The sequence below is a fragment of the Musa acuminata genome, chromosome BXJ2-6 (assembly GCF_036884655.1).
Source record: "Musa acuminata AAA Group cultivar baxijiao chromosome BXJ2-6, Cavendish_Baxijiao_AAA, whole genome shotgun sequence".
Taxonomy (NCBI): Eukaryota; Viridiplantae; Streptophyta; class Magnoliopsida; order Zingiberales; family Musaceae; genus Musa; species Musa acuminata.
This window is the reverse complement of record NC_088343.1, coordinates 39,414,782-39,441,945: the sequence shown is the minus strand read 5'-3', so window position 1 is coordinate 39,441,945 and position 27,164 is coordinate 39,414,782. Positions and strand designations below refer to the sequence as shown.

The window sequence follows — 27,164 nt, the reverse complement described above, 5'->3', positions numbered from 1 at the left end:
ACCTGAGGAAGCAAACAGTGTCACAGATCACTTGGCTAATCTTCTAAGTTCTAACGCTTTGAGGTGTTGTTAACATGGTCCTGAAAGTGTTAAGAACGAAGAGATTGTTTGATGTTATATTCATGCAAAGGTAACATTGTATCAAAACAACAGGTCCAAGCAAAATTGAAACAGCACATAACTAAAATACACAGAGCAGTTTGAGGAACATAAATGCATGAGATCAGATCACCGAGTGATGGTCAGAAAGATACATACAAATTTTTACCTACTCAAATAATGGCACCTGCTTCATGATGCATACTAGAACAGTCAAGATATAACATCACAATATTCTAACAAATAAGTGTTTCAATCAACTACCATGAAGCTCAGAATAATAAAATATCAAAAATAAATTCTGAAAATGAAATAGAGTTTAGCATTATTATGCATGATATTCAGGTCCTTGCTGCATTTTGCTAACTAGCATATTTGATCCAGTGAGTTCTATTCATGCATCAGTTGAATTGAAGTAGAACCACTTTTTCTGGGAAATAAACCATAGTCCAGAGCAGCCTGCCCATCTCCACCTTTATCATAAGGTCTCTGGGCAAGTTATGAGCTTCATAATTGTGGCATTCCTCAGCCATTATGGAACCAATGCACTAGGATCACATATTGCTACACGCTATGTGCACTTTCAACTGAGATGGAAAAGTCAACTGCAAATGCTTGGCTATCATTGGTGCAGCTTATTCATGATCTCATACATTGCTTATCCTTGACGACTAAAGGAGACTTTTCCAAATTGCTAAACTATGTTCATTCATTCTGTTGGGAAAGTATCTTCATCTTGCAATTTGTAGGCTGATAAGATCTCCGAGATTGACTAGTTAAATAGGTTAGTTTTGTTATCTTCTTTTGCATAGAATTTAGCTGTTTGTCTGTCCTCTTTAAACTTACAGCTTAGAGTATTGTACTTAGTTAAAACAGAGTCATATCAGTAGACAAAGCATCAACACTTACTGCTTTATTTGTCAATAAATTCAATGTCTAAACCATTCTTCCTGTGCCACTATTCAACATATATACCTCGCACTCTTTACTGAATTTAGATGAGAGTTGTCACTAGCAACAAACTTGTGCACTTCATTTCCCACTTCAATCCAACTGCAACTAGGCCTCTTCTTGATTCTAGTATCCTTTATCAGTCTTCTAACATTTACAGCCTCTTCCCACCTCCCACTAGCTGCTTCAGCATTAGCTTGCAACACTAGAAACCCACAATTTGTTGGATCCAACTTGGAGATGTTTTTTACTAGTTCATTGGCTAACTCAAGATTTCCATGAGTCCTACAAGCTGCAGCTAATGTTCCCAATATGAAAGAATCATCCTCTGTGATCTCTATGATCTGCATTGCCTCATCAAATCTTCCAGCTCTTCCCAGAAGATCAACAATGCATCCATAATGTTCCTTCTTAGGCTCAATGCCATAAACATTTTGCATTGTTTTAAAGTACTTCAGACCTTCCTCGACCAAGCCAGAGTGGCTGCATGCAGTTAGAACCGCAGTCATAGTAATGTCATCTATTCCAATCCCAGTTCTCTCAGCATCTGTTAATATTTCAAGAGCTTCCTCCCCTAGTCCATGAGCAGCCAGTCCGAAGATCATAGAATTGTAGCATGAAATATTTTTTCGAATTATCTCATCGAACACTAGTCTGGCATCCTGGATACTGCCGCATTTAGCATACATATCTACGCGTGCATTGCCAACATAAGCATCAATTGCAATCTCATTCTTCTTCACATACTCATGAAACCACTTACCTGAATCCAGCATTCCTAGATCAGCAATAGCAGATAACATTGTGACAACCATGACTTTGTCAGGCTTCAAACCATGTAGCTGCATTCGGTGAAAGGCGATCATTGATTCGCTTAAATCTCCACATTCCAAGAACCCACAGATCAACGCAGTCCAAGAGTTAACATTTCGCAGGGGAATCTCCTCAAACAACTGTTCTGCGAGCCGCATCATACCTAAGCAAGCGTAGCTAGAGAGCATCACATTCCAAGCCACAACGTCTTTATCAGGCATGTGATCGAACACCTTACGAGCATCCAGTGCTTGAGAACACATCCCATAAAGGTCCATCAGCGACGTCGCAATGTAGATGTCGGCGCCCAGGCCCAACTTCAGGACATGACCATGCAGGGCCATCCCTTCCTCGAGGGCGAGAAGATTCGAGCAAGCTTTGAGGGCGGAAGTGAAGGAGAAGCTGTCCAGGCGGCAACCGCAGTCGAGCATCCGGCGTTAAACGAGCAAGGCATTGCGGTGGCGGCCGAGGCCAACATAGCGGGGGACATGAGCGAAGACCCGGTCGGCGTAGGACGGGCGGTCGAGGGAGAAGCAGGCGGAGACGAGCTTCGCGGCGACGAGGTTGCTAGAGTAAATGGCGTGGCGGACGAAGTGGGCATGGATTTGGGTGAGGCGGGGGAAGGAGACACAGGAGCGAAGCAAGGAGCAGGCTTGGTCTTCTACTGCTCTAGTGCTGGCGCCGACGGGCAGGTGGTCTGCACTGGGGCGAGATCGACTATAGGAATCGTGATTCGTGTTGGAATCGCGTTTCTGCTGAAGAATGGAGGTCAAGGGATGCGCAAAGGAGGATAAGCTCGACATGAAGAATATGAATGCCGCCCCCTTCTACACACAATATATATAACGGCTGCATAAACCATATATAACAGCTTATATATATATATATATATATATATATATATATATATATATATATATATATATATATATATATATATATATATATATATATATATATATATACACGCACACAAACACAACAGACAATTAAATGCTATTGAATAGGAAGATTAGTTTCCCTGAACAATCAATCTTATTGAAGAGCGATTATAGTTTATTCAGAGATGATGATATAACACAAATACTGTTTGTTCAGGGAGATTACATGTCCAATTACGATAAGAAATCCATGGAGTAGATCATAGAAACTATGAAGGTTCAGATCTCGTCCACCACAAGCCAGTCTTCTCCATCAGAGTATTCCCGGGTTACTCCAATCATATGGAAACCTATTTCACTGTCTTCATCACTGTCAGTGCTGCTCTCCCCCGTCTCTTCATATTTAGCACCACTGTGTCCCTCCTTTGGATCAACAGCCTCCAAAAGAGGTCCTCCATGGCCATAACCTGCACCTTCTTCCATGTTCTGGTCATCATAATCATCTCCTTCGTGCTGACTAGAAGCGTACAAATGGTCAACGATCTCGCTGGCGGAGATCTTTCTGGAGCTCGGCAATCTTCCGCCATCGACCACCCTCCACAACACCAGCCGGTGGTTGAGCACCACATCGCACGACCGGAGCTTGTGCGCTCCTTTGGCCTTGTCCCTGGACTTGGACACGGGACTGAAATGGCAGTCCTTACACCTCTCCCTGCGGCACCTGGCGGTGCACCTGGAGTGGTTCGTCGGCCGCGACGGCGCCTTAGCAAAGAACCCGGCGGCCGGAGGGGCGCCGACGTGGTTGGGGACCCTGGCGTTATTAGGCCTCGGATCGGATTCCGCAGGTAAGATGGCGGAGCTCCTCACCGTGCCATGCTGCCTCCCCTCCCTCTTCATCTTGTTGCTTCGTGGAGGAGGAAGACGCAGTGGGTTTGTAGGATTTCAACTGCTGAAAAGGTTGGCTTTTCACGTACGTTTCTTTGTATGTTTTTGTTGGTGGTCTTTGATCAGTTCAAGCTTCCGAAGACTAGTGGATTGGAGAAGCTGGCAAGAAACCTTTTTAGAATGCAGCCAATGCTGATCTGATACGAAACTGGTATCTTGTGAAAGGGATGCAAGCAAGAAGAAGGTGCAAGGAAACATGACATGATTAATAAATGCAATATGTCATGTACTTGAGCAGATATGCAGTGCATATCTGTAGAACAAAAAGAGTATTTCTGACCAAATAAACATCAACGAAAAAGAAATTTCTTTTGTTAGAGAATTAATTGCATATATTCAATGGAAACATATATAGAATAATTCTAGCATATCAGATGGAATCATCTACCAAGAATAAACAAAAGAAAAGACTACTGAAATGTCTCATAAATTGACCCATGCTGATCTTCTTGAAAGACTCTTTACCTGCAATATTAAATGGAACAGTATCCGAATTTTTTTGTTTATCTCTCTTAACAGTTCATATATTCTGTGATGACGAATAGTAATGAATTTTTTTTTTGACAATAGTGGAAGGAAAAAAATAATAATAAAAATAATATGATAATTATCATACCGTTCTGATTCAAGAAGAAAACATCTAGGTTGAAGCTTGAATATTTATACGTCTCATATGTCGATGATAAAATCATATCATAAAATAATAAACATTACTAACGTGAGAAATAACTAATTATTGATCCGTTCTCTTATGATCTTCCATTGTAATCTACTAAGTAGAAGAAAAAAAAGTATAGAGAAGAAAATATAATCATATCGAGGCTAATCGAAAATTTTATATTTTAATTTTTTTTCCTTAAGGTTAAAATATATTCAAATTTCAATTTCTCTAACGTATTTAAGGTTAAAATTTATTTAAGTTTTCCAACCTTCCAAACCCTTTATTATTATTCCGATACTAACGAAGAATTTTTCGTCCAACATGCTCTCAATATAGTTTTTATATGACCTTAATCAGATCAACTTGCAATAGGATTTAGTTACTTATGACATATACAAGACATACTTAAACTAATAAAATTTATTTAAATAAAAAAAATTGCTCCAACATCATTTTATTTCTAGTTTCTTATTAGTACTATTTAATAAAAATTATGATTGTCTATATAAATAAATTAAAATAATATATATATATATATATATATTATATTAATGGTGAAGATGATGGTAATTCCACAGCTTATTAAAGAATGTTATGATGATGACAGATTCTGGTCTTGATAATGACCAATTAGCTACAGAACAACCTTCTCATTTTGTTCAAAATATAAAATTTGTTTGGACAAATTCTCTAAAAAATATAAATTTTTTTTTCCTTGTAGAGAGCCCCTACATTTTTCAGTTGAACAAAAGTACCAACACCTATTTATTTATCTTTTTTTCCTTCAATTTTGAGTCAGTTTCAAATGAACCAAGAGATCTTATTTGTCTTTTTTATTTCCAACCAGTTTAAATCAACAATAGACCAGTCCTAAATAAATAATAGACAACAAAAACACATAATATTAAAATATTTTTAATTATTAAGAGAACACAAAAATTATAAAATTAATCTTAAAATTTAAAATAGTGTTATGAAAATAAAATCATGATATAAAAATAAAAATCATATTATTTAATACAAATAAAACATAAAATAATACTATTTATATATATATATATATTTTATATAGATAACAACAAATTCATTATATAAACTAATAAATGTTAACAATTAATTTTAACATTTTTAAAATTTTCATGAAACCTAGGAAATAATTTTAAAGGCTCAAATTATCATGTAGTATCAATTCACCTTAAATTGGTAAAATTAAAACTTGAAATTATATCATTTTTAATTTTACCAATTTAAGGTGAATTGATACTTTGTGCCAAAAACCATTTAAAAAATATTAGTAGAGAAGGTTTTGTAAATCTTTGAGGGAAAAATAAAATGGAGACCTGAATTACATTGTTTTTATTGATGAGTATAACCCTTCAATAATAATGTAGTTCACATCTCACTTTTTTTCAAATTTTTTTTTTAAATTTAATCTTGGATATGATTTTTAAAGGCTTAAATAATCAAAATTTCTAATAACAAGCCTTTAAAATATATTATTTATTTATTTCAATCATTAAAAGGTTGAAATTATGTAATTTGTTAAATTTTAGTCAATTTAAGACGAATTTACAACCATTTGAGTCAAAAACTACTTGAATATTATCATATAAGGTTTTCTGAAATATTGAGAAAAATATTTTAGAGACATGAGTTACACTTATTTTTTATTATGCTATAAAAATATAACTATATTTAAAAACAATAAGACTCACCTATCATTTTTTAATAAAATTTTTAAATTTTAAAGAAACGCTAGAAAAGACTTACAAAGACTTCAATGATTATTTTTTATTTTTAATATTCTAAAATAAATATTTTTATTTTTCAACCCTTATAAAATTGAAATTGTGTCTTTTTAAATTTTATCAAATTTAAGGGAAATTAACACTCTCTTTGAGTTAGAAACCACTTATGGAAAATATTACTAGAGAAGATTTCCTAAAGTTTTATGGAAAATAAAAATTAGGGCCTAAGTTATAATATTTTTGAATAGGGTTATATTATTTTTTTGATCATATCAAAAAACAATGTGACTTCATTCAAAAAAAAAAAAAAACATCTGATCCTTATTTTTTAAAAATATCTAAACGTTTTTAAAGGTTTTTTTATCTAAAAATTTTCTTTTTTATTTTACATGCTATATCACAACATGCAAGAATGTAATATCTTTATGTAACACCAATTTTATCTAACTATATAGATCATAGTTTGGCATTCCTTGTATGTGAGACAAAATTCTCATTAGATACACAGGAAAACTTTTACTGTATTTTTTGGTGGGGATTAACTTATTCTGGAATTCAGAAAAATATCAAATTAATTCTGCAAATGTTCCGAGAGAATTGTGAACAATCAATAATCCACCCTTAGTTTACTCATAAGGAACATTTGTAATAATAATAACTAATATTACTGGAAAATATGTTCCTCAGTCAAATGCCAAGAACATGGGTACATATAAGATTTCAGATACAAGGCTGATAATTTCTTTGCTGTTTTTCACTTTATTTTGATCACAATAGAATGCAGTTGATTCCATCTTCATGGTCTACTCAAAGACCACAACAATGAGACACACTCATTGTTCTTCTTCCCCTACCAAGAACCAATCTCCATCTCCTGATGCACAGTCTGTCTGGTTCAGTGAAGTATCCTCGCCTGCCAACGCCTCATGTTTCATGCCATCATCTCCTCCGAACCAGTCATCTTCATCGATCCCGTCCATCAAAACGCCTACAGCCTCGGTCGCGGACGCTCCTCGGCGGATGGCCAGCCCATCTCTGAGCTTGGAGCTCCCTTTGGCTTTGCCCTTCGACTTCCACGCAGGCTTCGCATGGCGCGCCGCGCACATCGGCTTGCCGCCGCCGCAGCGGCCGGTGAACTTGGAGTGGTTGGTGGGCTTCGAAGGCACCTTGGAGAAAACTCCGGCGGTCGGCGGCGCGTGGAGCTGGTGCAACGGTCTGGGTCTGTGTCTTGATTGGAGAGGAGGTGGGAGGAGGATGTGAGTCCTCACCAGCCCGTGTTGGCGGCCCTCGCGACGCATCTCTTCGGCTTGCCTTGAAGGCTTGTGGAGGTAAGTTCGGGTGGCGAGGGCGAAGCATGTTGGCGTTGCTCATATAAATGCATGCATGGCAACTGTGCATGCTGTTGGATGGACGTTGAATCCTTGGGGAAGAAGTTGCCATTGTTCTTGGTGAGCAAGCAATCCTGCACGGTCCATATCATAGGTAACACGCTTCTCAAAGTCAATGGTAGGTGTTCCAAGTATTGTATGCCTGTGGAATGTGTAAAGGCATGTACGCTGGCCCAGCTTGATCATTGGTCCAGCTGAATCAAATTAGTACAAATCCCAACATGCTAATCAAATGTTTTTATTGTAGTTAGATCTTTTTAATATCTCGATTTTAGACTTAAAATATTTATATAGAAATCTTTATAGTCAGATCTCTTTAGTATCTCCATACACTTAAAAATTTTATATTAAAATTTTTATAATTATAAAAATAAAATATTTAATCTCATTTATCCTATCATCATTAATTTTACTAAAAAAAATATAATACAAAATAACACGTGCATAAATGATATGAAATAATGGGTAAAAAGATAATTTTAATGATGGTGACGGACAGTAATATCATAGGTGGTTGTTATGGTGATGATTAGCAAGAACGACATAGCGGTTGATGTTATCGATATTACGAATGATACAAAAATGATAGGTAAAAATATAATTTTAATCTAATTTATATTTTTCATTAGTAAAATCGATTGTGTTAGATAAATATGATTAAATACTTTATTTTCATAATTATAATGATTTTAATATAGATTGTTTTGAAGTATAAGAATCGATATACTAAAAGGTTAATATGAAAGAGATATTAGAGGGATAATATATAATTATCCTAAATCTGAACTCAATAGATTGACTCAAATTTTAAACCAATCATTGATATTATTTTGACGAAGCCACTAAATATAATATAATATATAAAAAATGATTATATTCATACTTTAGGACAATAATGATTTCGATATCTGACCATACCGATATGGCATTAGTTTATTGGGTAACAAAACTATCGTTAATATCATCCCTAACTTAATTAAGGTCAATGATAGTGTTATATTTATTCCTTAAATTGTGAAGGATCATTCATCAAAGATAAATATGTACGTACATAAATTGTATCCCGGAGTATAGACCGGTACTAACCTCAATTAAGTTAGGGACGATATTAATATAACTTCGAGGAACCTTAGCGAAGACTCCGGCGGGCGCGGGGGCGGGGACGGTGGTCGAGCTGGTTCAGCACTCGCGACTTGCGGGATAAAGCTGGGAGGACGGCGGCAGTCCTCACCAACCCGTGCCGGCGGCCTTGGCGGCGCATCTTTTCGGCTTTTGCTTGATGGCATTTGGAGCTTCGGTGGTCAGAGCGATCTACCTCTTCTTGTAGAGGTATGCAACATTCGGAGAAACCTTGCCGGAGTAGGAGGAGGTGCGCATCCCATAACTGCTACGTCTCTTCTCTCTCTCTCTCTCTCTCTCTCCTGGTCGGATTGGGAGAACCGTTCAAGCCTCCTGTAAGATAGTGCATGATGTTTAGACACGTGATGCAAATCGCACCTCTATTCCTCATCTTGACCAAAACGTCTCCCTGCGTCGTGATCGCACCGCTTATTTCGCTCTGGGACCCACACCTCGTCCATTAGCAAGGAAGGTGAGTTGGCGGGTCACGACTCGATCTTCTATCGCCTGATCGAATTGTGAGGACGATTCAAGCCTCCTGTAAGATGAGTGCATGATGTTTCCACACATGATGCAGACATTTTCTTTACCCGCTTCGTTCACCCGAAATCTTCGTGCGTTCTGATTGTGGGTCCTAGTCTTCACTTCCCTTGAGCACAAGTTGTACCCAAGTCGAGCCCAGTTCGAGCCCAGTTTCGAGCGGAGTCCCACGGCCGCCCAAAAACCCTTGCCTTTGTACTTGAACACCGTGATTTCTCCCACAAATGCCGCCTCGTCATGGCGATGGATCGCCCCTCTCTGCATCAACCACCGCACGCCACCGCTTTCCCCGTCTTCATCGATTCCAGCCTCGGCACCAACCTCGCCATGTCCGTGTCCCCAGACGACACCGTCGCCGATCTCAAGAGTAAGCATCTTTTATCATTTCAACCCGCTGCCCTTTTCTTATTTCCGGCTAAAATCCTCGATTTCGATCGCAATCAAACTTTCGTCAAGTGCACTCGATATTTTTGTTGCAAGGTTGCTTCTTTTTTGTTCGATTTGGTTGTAAAAATTGTTCCCTTCCTTGCCTTTTCCACTTCTCTTAATGCAAGAATCTGTTTGTGTTCGGTTCTTGTTACATGGAATTGTAGTTTGCAAGCAGACCCGAATACGTTTGAAAGGCAAACCTAAGCGTACTTGGAAGAATCATTTGACAGAAGTTCATCTTGATTTGTTGAACAGGAAAAATAAGGATCGAACACACACTATGCTTTCCGGATGTTGGCGAAGTATCTGTCCAGGCATTAAAGGTAGGAACTTTTGAATGCCTTCTCTTATTTTAACAGTTTTCCCCTTTAATTTAAGGTGATATATTTCATTTGAAGTTTAAACAATTTATTTGCTCGTTATAGGTGAAACGAAGAGGTGCATTCTATCATTTATCAAATACCATGCTTGTCAGAAGTGCTTTTGATGGTAGCAAGGCAACTTGGTTTCTTCATGTTGATGTTGTACCTACATCTATCTCGAAATGTCAAGGAACTGCAGAGCATTTTGAAAATCAGACTATGGAGCAGTTAGATGACAGTCATCAAATTCTTGTGGATCCTAGCCGGAACTTGGATGAGGATAGGCTTCCTGGTAGAAAGGATATTTCCGTTGATGATATGTCCAATGTGAACGAGAAGCATGCTGAGTTGGTTGGTCATGTTGATTTGTCAAAACAAAAACCTGGGAGTTGCCAGATTGAATGTCTCATGAATACTTCTTGTGATCAATTTGCTACACATAATCATAATGTTGAGCAATCCACACAGGTTCATCAATTAGAGAGGCCAGAAATTGACGTTGAAAACCAGGTGCATGAATCAGATGGTAGGGTCAAAGAAGCAACCAAATTGTCTGCTATTCCTAATTCTGGTCTGTCTTTTGATCAAGCAAATAAGGAGGGCAGAGAAAACAAAGTTCCAGAACTTGGAGATTTTGATGGTGAATCTGTTCCTGTTGGTACGGAAGGTAAATCCACAAAAAGGAATGATGTTGAACGGAATGATCATTTCATCAATGCGAATTCTGAACATGTTCTTTCAGGGAACAAAATGGGAAATCAGAGGAAAGCAAACTCTGTTGAGGAGCATACATCAACATATAATGTTGGAGGAGCTCTTGGTGGTAAAGCGACTTCCACAATGGGAAAACTTCCTAGTGAAGTTAATACGGTTGCAGGCAAAGCTATTTTGGTGTCTCCAGAAGAATTGTACAGTAAACTACGTGATGGTGACCCTAATTTGATAGAACATCGTACTGATGATAAAAAGAAAAGCAAAAAGAGAAGACACTCTTCCAAGTCTCAACAAACTGAAGCGGCTTCTGATATGCAATCAAATGATCCTGACATGGCTTTGCCTCAAAATACTAAAGAACCATATGTTGAACACGTACCTTTGTTGGGGAAGAATTCCAGTGGTCTTGGACCAGAAGTTAAAGAAGGCAATCATGTAGGAGCATTAGTAAACAAGCACAAAGATCTGAACAAACAGTTTGATGCTGCCACTAAGCAAGCTTCTGAAAATGCTGCTGGTGAAGATTCATTGCAAGTAGACACTTACTCTAAAAAAATTGATGTCTTGGATTTCAGCAGTGAGAATATGGCAAAAGGTTCACATATAAATCATATCTCAGACATGGACTTCTGTAAAAATATAGTGGAGGCTGATACTCATGAAGTTCCCTTGGATGATAACCATAAAGATGGCATCACAGAGTCTAACTTTGCACCCAGCACTAAAGAAGCAGCTCCATTTAGAAATTCTGCAGAAGTTGAATCTCAAATTCCAACTGATGTCCGCAGAAAGAAAAGATCCAGGAAGAACTTACCCAAAACATTATCAGGTAGCAATGATCCTAGTCATTCTTTAGAATGTGCTGATGAAGGGAATCCCAAAGAACAACATGGAGATCATAGAGGCATTGATAAAGAATCACATACAAGAACTTCCAATCATGAGGATACTGCAAAGTTATATTCTGAAAATCCTTCTGCTGGTAATGTTGGAACGCCACATCGCAAGAGGAGAAGAAAATCTGAGAAAGTTGAATTGACCAATTTCCAGACTAATAGTTATGAACCTGTTTCTTCCTTGGACAATGTAGCAAACAAACAGCACAGCAAAGGGAAATTGGATGGCCAAGAACCACAGCAGTTGGTTGTCACTACAGAAATTAAGTCTCTTCCAAATACTGCAGTTATGGATCCCATGTGTCCTTCCATCCCTGATGATACAAAATCACAACGAAAAAAGAAAAGATCTGCTAAGGTTGAACTTCAGGATCACGAATCCACCCAACAAAACTTTGCCCACGCTCTGGTTGGAGAAGTTGCTGAAGAGAAGGCCAAGAAAACACTGAATAACCATGATAAAGAACTAGGTAAAGAATCGAACTCATTAGCTAATAATGGAGAAGCTGCAGTACTTGGAGGCTCTACAAAAGTAGATACAGCAATTTGTTCGATTTCTCAAGGTAAAAGTACACATCGCCGCAAGAGAAAGTCAGGAAAATTGTATTCGTCCCATGACACATCAGGAAGTCAGATTACTGAAGTGAATTTTGAGAAAACATCCACAATCATCAGTAGACATCCTGGTGGTGCTTCTGATGATGTTATTCTTCCAAATAAAACTGAGCAAAATGCATCTCATGATAATGGATTAAATGTGCATTCGACTGGATCTTTTAATAATTTATCCAATAAATGTGAATTTTCCTGCAATTTGGCAAAAACAGACAACGAAGAGAATTTGAAGGGAGCTTTGGTCAGCACTTCTGCTAATCTTGTTAAAGAATTTCCACTGCATATGGCTCATAGAAATTTTGACAAAGCTATTGAAGCAAATGAGTCTAGAGAACTTCCAGATTTTGACAATGACAAAATTAACTTTGTTGATGCTTTCTGTCCAATTATTGTCCAGCATGAATCTGTTGTTTCTGCACATGTTTCTACACCAGTTGACACTGAACCCAAGAAACAACGCAAGACTAAGAAGAAAAGAAAATCAAACAAGCATGATTCGGCTTGTGATTTGGTATACCCTTCAGAAATGGATAAACATCATATGGTAAATAGTGGACAGCTAATATGTGATTCTGGTAACCAGGATTTATCTGATCAAATTGGCCAGCCTACTTCTAAGGGATTCAGTAATGGAAAAGCACATGATGATGCTGCCAAGAGGACGACAAATTGTGATGTGAATGCTGGCGCTGCCACGTCTGACTTTATGCCTCCAACAAGGTTGCATGATAGCAATGTTGAAGAGAAGATTCAAGGTAACAAACCTGACACATTCCGGTTGTCATCACACGATGAGCAAAGCAAACATGTCTATAATTCCAAAGAGAAGGCATCTTCTTCGAAGGCTGCAGCTAAATCTCCTGACCATCACCATGCTAACGCCTCTGTTGACTTAGGAAATGAAACTTGCCAACCTGAGAAAAATGTAATTGTCAATGTAGGTGCTCATGCAGTTCAGAGTCCATCTAAGACTTCTCGAGTTTCTCACAAGGAAACTCTGGCTGATCCTGTAGCATCATCTGACAGCACGGAGGAAGATACACCAGTCCAAGCTAAACAATATAGACTTGCAGTTAGGAAAGTTCCAAGCAAAAATTTTGGGGAGTTCTCAAACAGTAATAAACAAGAGAGCACTTTATTTACCCCAGGTGCCATTTTTAATGCTGCTACAAGTGATAGTTCTGAAGATGAGTTTGAGTTCAGGAACAGAGAAGTCACTGAGTTAGGGGCCTTTGATTCTTCAGCTTCATCATCTGATTCTGATGGTGACCTTGAGAACAGAAAGATATCAGGTATTTTGACCACTTTCTTTGGCTTTGCATTAATTTAGTGATCAGTTGCTTCACTTGGTTCTGCAACTGATTTGATGGTAGAATTTGAGGTCATTGTCATAGGGATAGGAGGTCAAACTTTGGCTTTACATGATATGCATATATAAGATTGAACTTGAACATAGTTTTATGAATGGAATTTCAAGGATTAACTCATTTATTCATTTTTTTCTTTACACTGTTTATCCCTTTTATTGCCAGATCAGGGAACATCTCCATGATAGTAGTTATCTGACTATTACCTTTTTTCCATTCACATCTGGATCAAATAGTGTAATTTTCCTTCCTGAGTACATCTACATGCTTTTGTAACTATATTTTGTTCCTTTCTCACAAGTCACTGGTTATCTAGACATCGTCTGAGGCTTGCCACCACCTGAGTTAGTTCTCAAACCATGAATGATTACGCGCTTAAAGGTGTGACCTGTAGAGATGCATTTCTTATAGGTACTATGCCATTTGGTTTGCTTGCAACACAAACAACTGTTAGTATCATATCTTGGTTGTATTCTATCAAGATGGTTTAAACCGTTTGCTTCATCACTTGCTTTTTTTGTATTTTGTTGTTCAATGGTCATGATTATCAGCCTACATACCTCTAGGGCTTTCTTTTTTCCTTCTTTGCTTTACTTATTAATAATTATCGGTTCGAATTTCTTTTCACTGATGGTTTCCTTCTGAAGCAGCTGAATCTTGTTATACTTTTGCCTGTTTTGTACAAAAGTTCACTGGTTAAAGTCTTTATGCAAGAAATTTTTCTCGTGAGTTATTCAAAATGATCTTCTGTGAGCTAATAACTGTGCCATCAATTTCTGTAACAGGACCTAAATCTGCAGCATATGGAAGTAAAGATGAGGGATCTGATGGAGACATCACTTTGTCACAGTAAGTTTAATCAAGAAATCTAATACTAAAATATGAGATTCCATGTTCTTTGCCTTCCAGTGGCATTTATAATCGAAGGTTGGTATTATTGGTTTTAGTTGTACCAGTTTTATTGCTTGTGTGGTCATATGTTTTTATGTTCCCACTGTAGATGAATGGATACAGTTAGTCTTATAGGTTGGTGTGGACCATCTTTTTCTTAAAATCATCTAAGGCAGACGGCAATGGAAAGGACAACTCATAGATAAATCCTTGTACATATGTATAGGCTCATGCTAGTGTTTGTACATATTATCATCTACTACCCGATATACATCACGTTTGTGCTCTGGTTTCATGCCAATTGTGATTTCTTATTCCCAGAATACCCTAGCATATCTTGACTCTCCAGTGTTAAAAGAGCTGATCCAACCGTCCCTCATGGCTAAGATGTTAAAGGCTCCACATGATGGAAAGCTGGGAACTATTGGTGAATTACATCCTTGCCTATCTACCTTTGGTTGTCTTTGCTCCACTGTACAACACCAGACTCTCTAGTTGTCTGAGTATATTAGTCTCTCTCTGGAAAGTTGTTGATGGTATCTGGTCTAATATTCTTACAATCCCTTTGGAGCATTCTTGCACCAGCTAAGATTAGAATTCTGATGTAGCCAGCAATTAACAGTAGTGTACACCTATGAGAAATTTTATTGAGAACTGCTATTGTTATAGCATATCCATGGACTGTTAGATATGTAGTTAAATGCACTTGTGCCAATTATGCAATAGGAATTATAGAATGTCAAATTTTTGTTGCCTTCTAATTCTTGAAGGCACCTACGAAATTGGTGACTGTAAGAAAACACCATGGTATGTTGTGGTTGGGATCAAGGATTGCAAAACTGACTTGATTAGCATGGTTTGGTTACAAGTTACTGATCCTGACTGTCGACCGGTTCAAGGAGTAGGCCAAACTGGATAGTTCGGTTCACTATGTATTTGTATATAATGTAGCCCAAACCGGCCCCTACTGGTAACCACTTACTGTAGTGGTTGCTTTCGATCACCAACACTCACATGCCCATCGCAAGCATTTTGAGTCGTGGCTTCTCACAAGCATTTCTTTTCCACCACCAATGCTCGCGTGCCCATCGCCTGTTGCCACCCATGCACATACTGCCTGCTGCATGGTGCGGTACATCTTCCCCGCTTCCTCCACTGCCTCCACTTCATCTCCTTTTTCCTCTTCCATCTTCTTTCTCTTATTCCTTCTCTTTCTTCTTTCCCCCTCCTCTCCCTCCCTTGGAAGTATCACTGTATGTACCAACATAGCTACACATAATATGCCAATATGGCTCCGACCCGTACCAGTTTGGGCCAGGAGCTGTATGGGTCCAGTTCCTATTAAGTAATTTGGCATAGCCTCATCGTTTGATGATCTGTAAAATTGAAAAGAAGCGTAGTATGAGATTTTGTTATTATAAATATTCTGCTTCTGATTAAAATTGAAGACTCACATTAGTTGCTCTTGTCTTGGCACTACTTAGCTTCTATGATAAAGAGTGACTCAGATAAAAGATGATCTTGTGGATCATAGAATTCTTCCACTTCTACTCGCTTATAGATTGTGGAACATTGACTATCCATGACAGCTAAAATGCTTGGTACTTCACAATGAAAAGATGGTGGTTTCTTCATTTCTATGACATACAGCCTGCCCTCCAGAGTAGCTGGACAGTGGCAGAGGCCTAGAGTTCTGTTTTTTGATCAAAATCCTCTCAAGGGACTTGACCAACAAGCCTTTAGAACCTCAGCATCTGTATCCATCTTGAAACACAAGGACATGCGGAAGGGATATAAAACTCCAGAAAATGGACCTTTTCACAGTTCTAAAGCAAATTTCCTTTGCTTCTACAACTCATCTGTACTTTCCCTGTTTTCTGGTGATCTGTTTCACAGTTATGTTCTGTATTAAATTACTTTATTTTCTGAATGAGTTCATGATGGAATAGCTCCAGATAAATAACTACTTTGCTCCATTGTTAATTGCTAGCACTGAATCCATTGCATTCATTCTCTTTTCCATCTTTATCAGATCATTGAGTGTGTCCAGAAAGGGCATGCCACTGGGTACAATACTAAGATCTTCGAGCAGCTACAAAAAGGCCAAGTTTCTTGCTTCTCAATCACAAGCTGAAGACTCTGAGAGCCAACCTGTAGATGTCGTACCGGAAACGCAGCCGGAATCTGATTGACCGACAGCTAGTTTGCAGCTTTTCATGTGATTTTTTGGACTTCTAAAGCTTAAATTGGGAGGTGACACAGGATCATCGACAAATCTTGTGCAGCCATTGTGGTCAAACCTTTTTCATCCCTCTTTGACAGGCACTGGCTGTCCATGAAGATTGCTGCTTCCAACAATTTTGCCTGGTGCTTCATGGTTTCATGATTAGAAATGATTGATTCTGCAGATTTTTGTTGTCCAATTTTGGTGTTTTTGAAATCCGACTGTAGCAAACTAACAGTATGAGCTCAATGTTTCTTTGCAAGGTTTTATGGATATACAACTATCAGTCTCATGTGTCCATGGAATATGCTGTTAAGTAGACTTCTAGTTACCTCGTGAGATCTTGAGCATTGCTATCAATGTCGATAATTAATCTAATAATAGTAAATACAATGGACTATTTGCGATCAGTTTTATAGATCTTTTACCTTTGGTGAACTCTGCCTAAGATAATAGTAAATACAATGGACTATTTGCGATCAGTTTTATAGATCTTTTACCTTTGGTGAACTCTGCCTAAGATAATATCATTAGGTATTCTCGAATTCCAGATATTGCATATAAAAGGAAAACTCTATGGATCACTCAAATAAAGACTTCTTATGATATTCATCTATATACAATATAGGAACAACACGCATCCTCACATTCCATCTTCAGCTTAAATATTAGGAAAGCCAAGATGATGGCTATTACATTTTAAAGCAAATATGGAGGCACTGGTGTGCCTTGTAACAATGTGTTTGTGACAATACAGGTATATCTTAAAATGTTGCAGCAATCAAATGACATTGGCTAAACATATAAATACTTCAAAAACATTAATTATACAACTGGAGAACATTATTAACCAATTGTACTTCTGCGACTATTCTTTGTGATTTTACTCGTCCTAAATGACCTCTGGCTGAAAATTCTGATAATGCCACTTCTTACATATTGCATTTGAGCTTTATTGGCAGATTGAGTGCTCCCTAACTTCATCTCAAGATCCTCCGAGAGAGATTGTACGAGATCATCAAAACGTCGTCTGGCCGTTGGGTACCTTGAGAGTGATTTGGTGATGCCTTGCAACCTAGCACAAGAAGCAACATAGAAAAAAGTTCTTTTTTTATTTTTTTTATCAATGTCATGATTTATATATTTTTACTATTAAATTTATTTTAAAGATCAGTCTGAGTTACCTGCGAGCAAACGCATTTATCTCAGCTCGTTTTCGTTGATCCAGAGGTGGTGATTGATTGTCAAGGTTATTGATCCTCCTGGAATCACCAAGTAGCAGCACCAATTTGGACAAATACTGCTCTTCCTCTTCTGAGAAATCTTGGGCTTTAATCTGCTCTTTCAGGATCATCAAAGGATCAAAGAACCAACCAAAGATTTTATCCTTGGGTCGGTTTTCTGTCGTGATCTCAGTGTTGTCACCTGTTATAATGCCGACCATCTAACTCATCAAATACTACGATTCAACAATCAAATAAGCTTCTATTTATTGGTTGATAATTGAAAGAGATTTGATACCTTTTATTTACTTACTTAAGACTAAACCATCAGAGTTGGCCTTTGCAGAAAATAGGAGTGCCTGAAGTATGGAGTATGCCGGCAAACCAATGTTTATGATCCTGCTTCTGCCACCCTTACTGGACTGAGACTCTTTGATGTCTTCATATTGTATGACACCCTGAGCAACCAATGTCTCACCATGGTGCTTACACTCTGAGAATAGGTGATCTAATAACTACACAAGAAATATAGTCATTCAGCTCTCACCAATTTCAAAGTTCAATTACCAATCAATTACAATTTGGAAACCAAAATCAGCTAATCATATCAGGGCAGCATGGAAAATAATAAACCAAATAAATTTTAGACCTCTACCCTAGATAATGAAAACCTCAAATGAGTGGCTGATTACTGAACCATATTAAATTTGTTTATACAACAATAACAACAAGCCATATTGTCCCGACAATCATGATATTTGTTTATACAGCACGATTAAAAGAAAAGGTTATGACAGGCTCTTAATCTGATGTTAATAACCCTGCAGACATGTTTACTATTAAACTGAAGGCAAGTTTAGGCAAGAACAATGTGCGCAACTAGTTCATGCAGAAAACACCCTTCACAAGTTTTCTAGACCTCAAAGGAGCCTCAAAGAAGAGAAAGGTGTAAGGAAAAAGGAAAGCTATTCATATCAAAGTTACAAATAAGATAATGAAAGAGAAGGTCAGGTTATACCTATCACTGTATTTTGAAAGGTAATGGCATTTTATCAGACATAATAGTGCAGAGTTGTAAACACTTCAGTTAGCTGTTTGAAAAAGTTAATTTGGGTCTATGAACTGAAACTAATCACTCTGCTTTCATCACCAACCAGATTTCCCAGACATGTAGCCCAAGCAGTAAACCTTTTTCTTATACCCCATATAATTAGCTAATATCTGGACATAACATAAGAACTTTGTTACCTTCAATGGTTTCAATTCAAGAATGCCATTCTTGAATGAGGTAGCATGTGAAGGAGGGTTCTTTCCATCTTGACTTCCTCGTTGAAAAGAGGCAGGCCTGGTGAAAGAGCTAGCATGCAGTGATTCGTTCTTTCGATACCGATGCCTAGAAAATTTGAATTAAACAACAAGTTTAGCATTTTAATACAATGCTTAACTTAAGTAATAGAAGTTCATACTACCTGGGAAAGCATGACCCTTGTCGCATGCCAAGTTCATCGTTACTATATTCATCAAACATAGACAAGGAAGAGATGATGTAGGCTATCCCCATCTTGACTGATGTCTCCTAAGAAATCCAAGAGAAGTTCATGGAACACATTTAATATGTGAGACAAACTTGATACTTGCAGAGTCAAGAGAGAAGGAAATTCTGGTTAGATATTGATGATTACTGATGATTCATGTCATGCAGTAGCTAAAATCATGTAACAGGACTTTCTCCAAAATCATATCTGCCAATGAAACCAACTCAGACCTGGTATGTGATAACAGCTGCATATGCACCTAAAAAGAAACTTGATATTATGGAAGCAGCAACTGCCGATGCGACTGCTAATGGCCAGAGAAGAATGGCGAGACCTGCGAACGGCACACATGCAGTCTCCAAAAATGGGCCCTCTCGGCCTATAAGATCATGAAATAAACGATTCCATCCTTTAAAAAGCATACATGGGCTCTTGCAAATAGCAATTAATGTGATAATTGGCATGTCAACCATAATTCCAAGCAGACCAATCATACAGGCACCCGGAATATCACGGAATCTGGCACATATTAATGGAGATTCTCAGTAGTCTTACCATCAGTTCAAATTAAATTAAGAGAACCACATTGTAACAGATCAAAAGGCGATGTGCAACAACAATAGTATGAAAAAAATGATATGATGCTAAAAATATTTTGATAAAAATATTACCTACTATCATAGTTTTTCCTGTGTAACATAGAAAAGTAGCTATTATGCTACAAGTCAAGTCTTTTACTAAACTGATAATTACAAAAAACATAGAAGTACTTCCAACAGAAGATAGAGCAAGGAGCTAGACATTAAACAAGACATGTTGCGACATGAGTTACACAAGTCTAGATCATAAGAGCAAAGGCATTTATAATTTTATACACAGTTCTTTGACTTCACATCATAGTTTTGACTTTTGAACATATAGAGTATCATGGACAAATTCAAAGAAGACTTAGTTCATTTTCAATGTGAAAAACCATTGAATCGTGTTTTGTGATGTGTCCTATAATTTAACCTTTAGGCCTTGAGATCAATATTCCACTGAATGTCTTGTTTTGTTGGCTTTCCCTCAAGGTTGTTGTGCTTTCAAGTTGCATTATCTTAGACTGTAATATAAATGTCTATCCAATTTCCATCCACCAGAAAACCTTTTAGATCTTATGGAATGTATCTTTTACTAAATAAAAAAAGGATGATCTAGTGATATCAACTTCACAACTCTTACCAATACAGAATGAGCTAATCAAGGCAGCCTTATTTCTCTTGACAAAGGATATTCTCTTAATTGGAACCTTGGTCCCCAAGAAATGCAATTTCTAATACCTTTGGATTTATTCGTCAAGCTATGGTTTGGCACATGCATGTGGGTACATGCTCATCTGCACATAAACACGTGCTCATATAGAGAAAGGGAGAAATGACATTTTTAATCAATTAATTTATTTGCTAAATTTGATTTTCAGATAAGCTGGTTGTAATCATCCTCACTGCTAATCATGTTATGTTAATTTATGAATTTATTCTTGAACCAGCAAACTAGAACCTCTCGTTTTTCTAGAGCACATACCTTCACACAAGCAAAAAACCACAAAACTTGATTTCTGTTCTAAATGTTAGTGGCTAACCAAAGTGACAGTTTTTGGAATGTCTGTCCCGAGGTTTTGATTGCCTCTAATAGGAGAGGGGTTCGTTGTATGTGTTTGATTTAGTAATATAACTTTTTTTTTGGAAACGAAAAAATATTTGTCGCTGAGAGAGTCTCTGGATTAAGTAGAATGAGCTATCATTCCAAATGGAAAGTTGAGAAGCACATCTTTACTATAGAAATTTCTTCACTGGGCCTTCCCTATATTGAAGTATAAAGATCCAAATTAGGCCATATGACACATGGTTTTGACTACTTAGAATAACTTACACAAGTTAAAAACATCAGCATAGAGCATAAGATCAAGAATGTATAAGCTGCCACCTACACTCTCTTTCTCCTTCCCCTCTTCTAGCATCCTTCCCTTGAAAATGCACATGTTACCATTCCCTCATCATCCTACAAGCAACACTGAAGAAGCAACAGCAGCTGAAGAGCAGCACAGCTAGTGGCCATTGCAAGTTTTTTGTCGTTGTACACACTCCTTCCCTCATGTTGTTCCTCCCATTCTCATAATTTTCTCATCTTCTTCATCTACACATGAAAGTGCATGTTGTATCTTGTTGAGATCAACCAATGATTTCTCCAATGAATTCATAGAAATCTTCAGCAAATTTACAGTGAGGCTCCCAATTTGTTGACAGAATCAGGATCAAGACCAAAGCATCCTTGATCCAGATTGACAAGCTAAATATGATTGCACACTCTTACAAACCATGTTATAAGCCAAAAACAAAGGGTCTCATGCGCTATAATTGAATTTACAAAATTTCTAGTATAAACACATGGTTTAGGTTCAGAAACACAAAACTGATGAAGTCCAATAACCAGATATATTCAACCAAGTCCAACCAAGGTTGTTTAAGTTCAAAGAAAACATTTCAATATCAAATATGGACATAAGCAATTCAAATCATCTTAGCATAAGAATGAGCTATTTCAAATAATAAAAAATTCAACATGATATAACTACATGTCAACCATGAGATATGAAAGTCAAACTAAACCAAAGGGACAAATCTTTACTTTTTCCAGCAATCACCAAGTTGAAGCTAGGATTATGGGTTGATATATGAGTGACATGATAATAAAAGTATTTAAAATATATGTATTGATTTTAAAAGAGCTTTCAGATAAACTATAGACAAGATAGTACAAAATAAATGAAGACAGTAGCTGACCTAATCTCATAGGGCTCTCCGTTTGGAGGATCATGGAGGCGTAGATCATCCATGATCGAGAAATATGAATGAAAGCAAACATCTTTGAAGTCTCTGACCACTGTAAAACTTCCATTGATTGTGCTCCAAGTTCCATCCTGTATTTATTTGGGGATCACAGATTAATTTTTGTAAATATGAGAACAGAACTCAGCTTAAAAGAATGAAAAATAATTAATAACAAAAAAGAAATCAGATATACCAAGAAGCAATGTATGAGATTATTTTCCTTTCCTCCTCCAACAGCATCAAAAGTAGCCATGATGGGAGCTAAAAAACCATAGCCTGCTCCTACGAGGATGCTTCCAAATATACCAGCTAGTGGCCACAAAACTAAGATGAGAGATACACCAACAGCAAGAATAAGCTTCAGAACAGGCCGAAGCTGTTTGGTTCTGCCTTTTAAGAAATCAATGAAAATGATTAATATGTTATAAACTTATAATGAACAGAAAAAATTATTTGCATGTCTAAATTGGATACAAATGTTTACCTCGCTATGCAGTAATAAGTCCAAACTGCATGTGCTGGCCAGAGACCCAATATGATTGCAGAATTTCCTAATGTCACAATAAGGCATACAAATGGGCAGAGCAGAGTACCTGAAAAAGAGGAGTTGATGAAAATAGATTGTCACCTGAATCTACTAAGTTAATGTAGATTTAAGTTTCTTAATATTATGTCTTAGAATCTAACATATAAATTGACCACATGGATAAATTAACAATACTTATCTAAGAGGTGATGACACAACTAGAATACGAGAGTATATCTCAAAGTACTTCGTTTTGCTGAAACATGGTGAGCTAGAAGCAAGCTAATCCAATCTGAAAAAGGTCTCGGCTGATCACCTACGTGCGTCAATCCGATGTAAGATCATTGCTAAACATCAAAATGACACAGTCAATCCTCCTTTTACTAATAACCTCTCCTCCTTGGCTACATTTTCCATATTTTATTATATGACCTGTTAGTAATTTAGGTGATAATATTCAATTGTGCTAATATTTTGAGCCAAAAAAGGGCAACCCATGTCTGAGGCTTCCGCTAATGCAGTGTCTGAGAAGCAACAAACCAAGAAAGAACAATCAAATAGGAACCGAGAGAACAAAAGAAAAATGAAATAAAAGGATCTAATGATGCTCACAAGCAAGGAAAAAATAATCTGGGAAGAACAAGTGAACAGAGAACCAACAGAACAAAAAGAACTTACCTATGGAAATGGCCAGAAGCAACAAAAACCGAAAAAAGAAGAGCAAGAAGCGCAAGAAAGCCGAAAAGATCGTGTAAAAGGAATCCAGGAAGAACAAGTAAATAGGAACCTTCCGAAGAGGCAAGACCCGACCTTGATGGAGGTAAAGAGGAAGGGGGAGAGCAAAATGAACAAGAAGCAAGAACTCACCTTTCACGATGCCCAAAAGCAACAACCCAAGGAAGAAGGGCAGGAAGCAAAGGAAACTCCAAAGAGTCGCCCAGAAGCCCTTCGGAGGCTCCATCGTCCCGATTCCGCAGCAGCACCGGAATCAACCTATCGAACCACACCAGAAGCACCAAATCCAGACCCTAACGCACAACAAGAAGAAGAAGAAGGAACATTCGAGACGTATCTTCCAGTCCAAACTCCTCCCAAGCGGGATTCCCTGAAGACCGCACCGTACACGGCAGGAGAGCAGGTGGTGGCTACGACTGGAGGCGGAAGGACAGTCGGTCGTTTTATTAACCGTTGTGGCTATATTAAAAATGAAAAAAATATCTTTTTTTTTTTTACAAAGATATTTTTATTTCCAAATGGTACCCTTTGTTTTGAATAATGCTCAAAATATTCCTCACCAATTCCATTTATTTTTTTTTTCACCAATTTTGTACTGTTATGATATTTTCAATTTAGTTAATTTATAGTGTTTTCTAATAACATTATAGTATTTTTATTGAGAAATTGAATACTATAAAATTATTTTAAAAATAATATAAGTAATATCATATTATGTTTCTTTAGTTATCAAACTCGTAGAGCGAGCATCACGATACTATATTTTTAGGCTTGTAGTTGGTTTGATTGATATTAAAAGTTCATTTGAGTCATTTATAGTGGGTATTACAGGGTTTTTATCGTGATGGTTAAAATATTATTTGAGTAATGTTCTCAACTATTATAAATATCATTACATCAAATTATTTCTAGTATATTTTAATTCAATTTGACTCACTTAATAACTTAAACCACTATAAAACCATTAAAAAAATAATATAAATGATATTCTTTGGTTGTCATTACTCATAAATCATTATAATATCAATTATAATGGTGACTAAAATATTATAATAGATCAAGACAGTGTAACTGATGGAAAAAAATATAATTGAGGTTAGTGAAAGATATTTTATGATATTATTCGAATAAGAGTAACTTTGGAAAAATTAGGTATGCTAGATGAAGATAAGATTCAAAGCCAAAATCTTTTTATATACTATTAAAATCTTTATCAATTATGCTAGCTGTCATATTAAAAAAATATTATATAAAGAACTCTTGACACATATACCAATTTTTTAACATGAGCCAATTGTAACTTATGAGAAATATCTTATTTCCATCATATAATGATATTTAACTCAGCATAATTTTGTTAGGGCATGAAAATATTTTTCCCTGATAATTCTAAAAAAATCCTCCAAAAGTAAATTAATAGGATCATAATACTATATAAAAGAAATTACTGACTAGTTTAGCTGATAAAATTTTTTGTATTTAAAAATAAAATTTTAAATATATTCTTATTGAACTAGGAATAAGAATAATCAAACAAGAAATTTCTATACCAATTATAATATTTTTGACATCTCCATCAAAACTATATAAGTTTATTTAAGAATATTATAACTAAAAAAATAGACTGATTCATAGGATATAACATCTGATTGTCTTAATAGTATATGAAAGAAGCACCTCTTAGGGAAATTTTTTTGTTTTTTGGGGGGAATCAGCCTCTTTAAATTTTTTATTCAAATACAATACAATTATCTAGATTTTTAAAACAAATTTCATGCATCTAAGAGCAATGCATTGCCATTTGAAACCTAAGCATCAACATGCACAGGACAACACCTGAAACAGTCACTGCAATCATGTTTGGTGGTGTGATCATCACAATGCAATCTATTATTGTTGGTTTGGTATCTCAATTATTGCACATCCTTGGAAGCATTACCAACAAAGCTTGTTGGTCAACTCATTGATGGAATTAGATGAATTGTTGCACCTTATTAGAAACAAACTTCAATAGTTTTCCAAATGTCATTGGTAGTTTAAAATAAAATAAACCAATGAAAACAAAAATATCTTACCATATGAATGTATCGATCAATTATTAATATGGTATATATCGAATTATGTCAAACATATCGAATTATTAATATGATATATATCGAATTATGTCAAACATATCGATACATGATATATACCCATGTAGTATTGCATCGATCGTATATCGGATCGGTATGTATTGTGAGTGTGAGTGATACGGTACGGTATTACAAACAATGGTGCATTTTAATTAAAACTATCATATGCAAATTAAAGAAAAATAAAATTTTAAATTAGATCAAAATATATGGCGAATTAATGATGAATCTGAAAAGAAAAAAGGTCTTAGACCTAATAGAAATAATTTTGACCGTCGCATCGTGATCCAATGGTTTAGATTTGGTTCTTGGTAAACAGGACCAATATTGACCACAGTGAATGCCACAAATGAACAGATAGAAAACGATCTCTGTCGTCAACGGAGACCAGCGTCGTTAATATGGCACATACTATTCTGCATACATATCGAAGAGATGCTATTAGATTGAAGCCTTCGGTTCAAGCAGCCGATCATCACCCAGACCTCATCTTGTTGATCTGGTTCAGCGCAGGCTGCAGAATGTTGTAGAGGACCCAAAGAATGGCCGGAGCCACAACAAACAGCAGCAGCAACCCCCTGCTGTCGCCCGAGGAGGAGGCGTCGGCTACCGCCATCAGCTCCCCCGCCGATGCGATCGGCGCTGACGCCAGCCCCGCGGCTACCAGCCCGCCACCGACCCCGAGGCCGAGCCCGACGATCACCGCCTTCTCGCTCCGCATCCTGTTGAGCTGGTTGAGCGCCGGTTGGAGGATGTTGTACAGCACCCAGAGGACGGCTGGGACGAGGGGAATGAGGAGCGCGAGGCCGCGGTTGTCGCCTTCGGCGATGTCGGCGATCTGCTGAGCCGCAAAGGCCGCGTCGGAGCTGCTCAGGCTGGCGAAGAAGGCCCCGGCGATGGCGGCCGCGCTCAAGGAAGAAGGGCTGCTGGTGTTGATTGGTTTGGAAAGATGGACTCCCTTGGGAAGGTTTTGGAGTGAGAGGAGCGAGACTGGCTTCGTTGGTGCTGACTTTGAGGAGGGAAGATGGTTTGGAGCAGGGCATTTCGCGTTGAGCATGGCCACGGTTGCTATGGTTGCCATGGATGGATGTTGCTGTGGGAGGAGCTCAGGGAAGACGAGGAGATGAGGCTTGTGTTGGGGAGAAGGTGAGTCTGTGTGGGATGAGAATGTTGAGGAAGCAGCTGTGGGTGGGGCAAGTTAGATTTCAGGCATCCAATGGGGTGATGTGTGTTAGATTCTCACCTTATCTGAGGATTACATTAGGAGAGATACTGTCCTCATGTTCAGAACCCACGCCAACTTTTCTTATCACCTCATTGGTTGGATCCTTCTCAGGCAACCAACGAGGCAATGAACTGAAGAATATGCTCTACTGATGGTTGACATGAAGGATGGATCAAAACACCATAGTCAGCTGAAAACTTACAGATAAATTGTACACAGCAAAAGTAATCTGAGCAGTGTCATAAAACAATACCAAGTTGTTAAGATTCATGACC

The 27,164-nt window shown here is 37.4% G+C and overlaps 5 protein-coding genes across 7 annotated transcripts; 1 reads left to right on the top strand and 4 right to left on the bottom strand.

Annotated features, from left to right (window-relative positions):
* Nucleotides 1-2: 2 nt before the first annotated feature.
* LOC135615548 (putative pentatricopeptide repeat-containing protein At5g59200, chloroplastic) lies at nt 3-2,681 on the bottom strand. Of its 2 annotated transcripts, none has more exons than XR_010488058.1 (2): nt 1,009-2,681; nt 3-80 (listed from the first exon to the last, which is right to left on the bottom strand). XR_010488058.1 is itself a non-coding variant. In XM_065114196.1 (2 exons), the coding sequence occupies exons 1-2, from the start codon at nt 2,292-2,294 to the stop codon at nt 44-46; spliced, it is 1,257 nt and encodes a 418-aa protein (XP_064970268.1). In that variant the 5' UTR covers nt 2,295-2,681; the 3' UTR covers nt 3-43. The 2 variants fall into 2 exon arrangements, 1 of the variants encoding a protein (XP_064970268.1); XM_065114196.1 differs by having other exon boundaries at nt 1,075-2,681.
* A 154-nt stretch (nt 2,682-2,835) lies between these two features.
* LOC135613661 (uncharacterized) lies at nt 2,836-3,762 on the bottom strand. The gene has a single exon (XM_065110698.1). It carries the CDS (start codon nt 3,639-3,641, stop codon nt 3,024-3,026), a length of 618 nt encoding a protein of 205 aa, XP_064966770.1. The 5' UTR covers nt 3,642-3,762; the 3' UTR covers nt 2,836-3,023.
* Nucleotides 3,763-9,311: 5,549 nt separating this feature from the next.
* LOC135581055 (uncharacterized) lies at nt 9,312-16,929 on the top strand. Of its 2 annotated transcripts, none has more exons than XR_010488052.1 (5): nt 9,312-9,512; nt 9,830-9,897; nt 10,000-13,453; nt 14,314-14,455; nt 16,452-16,589. XR_010488052.1 is itself a non-coding variant. In XM_065114193.1 (5 exons), exons 1-5 carry the CDS (start codon nt 9,383-9,385, stop codon nt 16,609-16,611), a joined length of 3,876 nt encoding a protein of 1,291 aa, XP_064970265.1. In that variant the 5' UTR covers nt 9,312-9,382; the 3' UTR covers nt 16,612-16,929. The 2 variants fall into 2 exon arrangements, 1 of the variants encoding a protein (XP_064970265.1); XM_065114193.1 differs by having other exon boundaries at nt 14,314-14,377; nt 16,452-16,929.
* Nucleotides 16,930-17,311: 382 nt separating this feature from the next.
* Nucleotides 17,312-23,946, bottom strand: LOC135615544 (uncharacterized membrane protein At3g27390-like). The gene is made up of 10 exons (XM_065114191.1): nt 23,665-23,946; nt 22,756-22,864; nt 22,465-22,657; nt 22,224-22,360; nt 19,632-19,920; nt 19,336-19,442; nt 19,115-19,259; nt 18,180-18,381; nt 17,828-18,068; nt 17,312-17,718 (listed from the first exon to the last, which is right to left on the bottom strand). The coding sequence occupies exons 1-10, from the start codon at nt 23,756-23,758 to the stop codon at nt 17,490-17,492; spliced, it is 1,746 nt and encodes a 581-aa protein (XP_064970263.1). The 5' UTR covers nt 23,759-23,946; the 3' UTR covers nt 17,312-17,489.
* Nucleotides 23,947-26,014: 2,068 nt separating this feature from the next.
* Nucleotides 26,015-26,850, bottom strand: LOC135615543 (photosystem II reaction center proteins PsbY, chloroplastic-like). Its single transcript, XM_065114190.1, has one exon. The coding sequence runs from the start codon at nt 26,743-26,745 to the stop codon at nt 26,140-26,142; it is 606 nt and encodes a 201-aa protein (XP_064970262.1). The 5' UTR covers nt 26,746-26,850; the 3' UTR covers nt 26,015-26,139.
* Between the last annotated feature and the right edge of the window lie 314 nt (nt 26,851-27,164).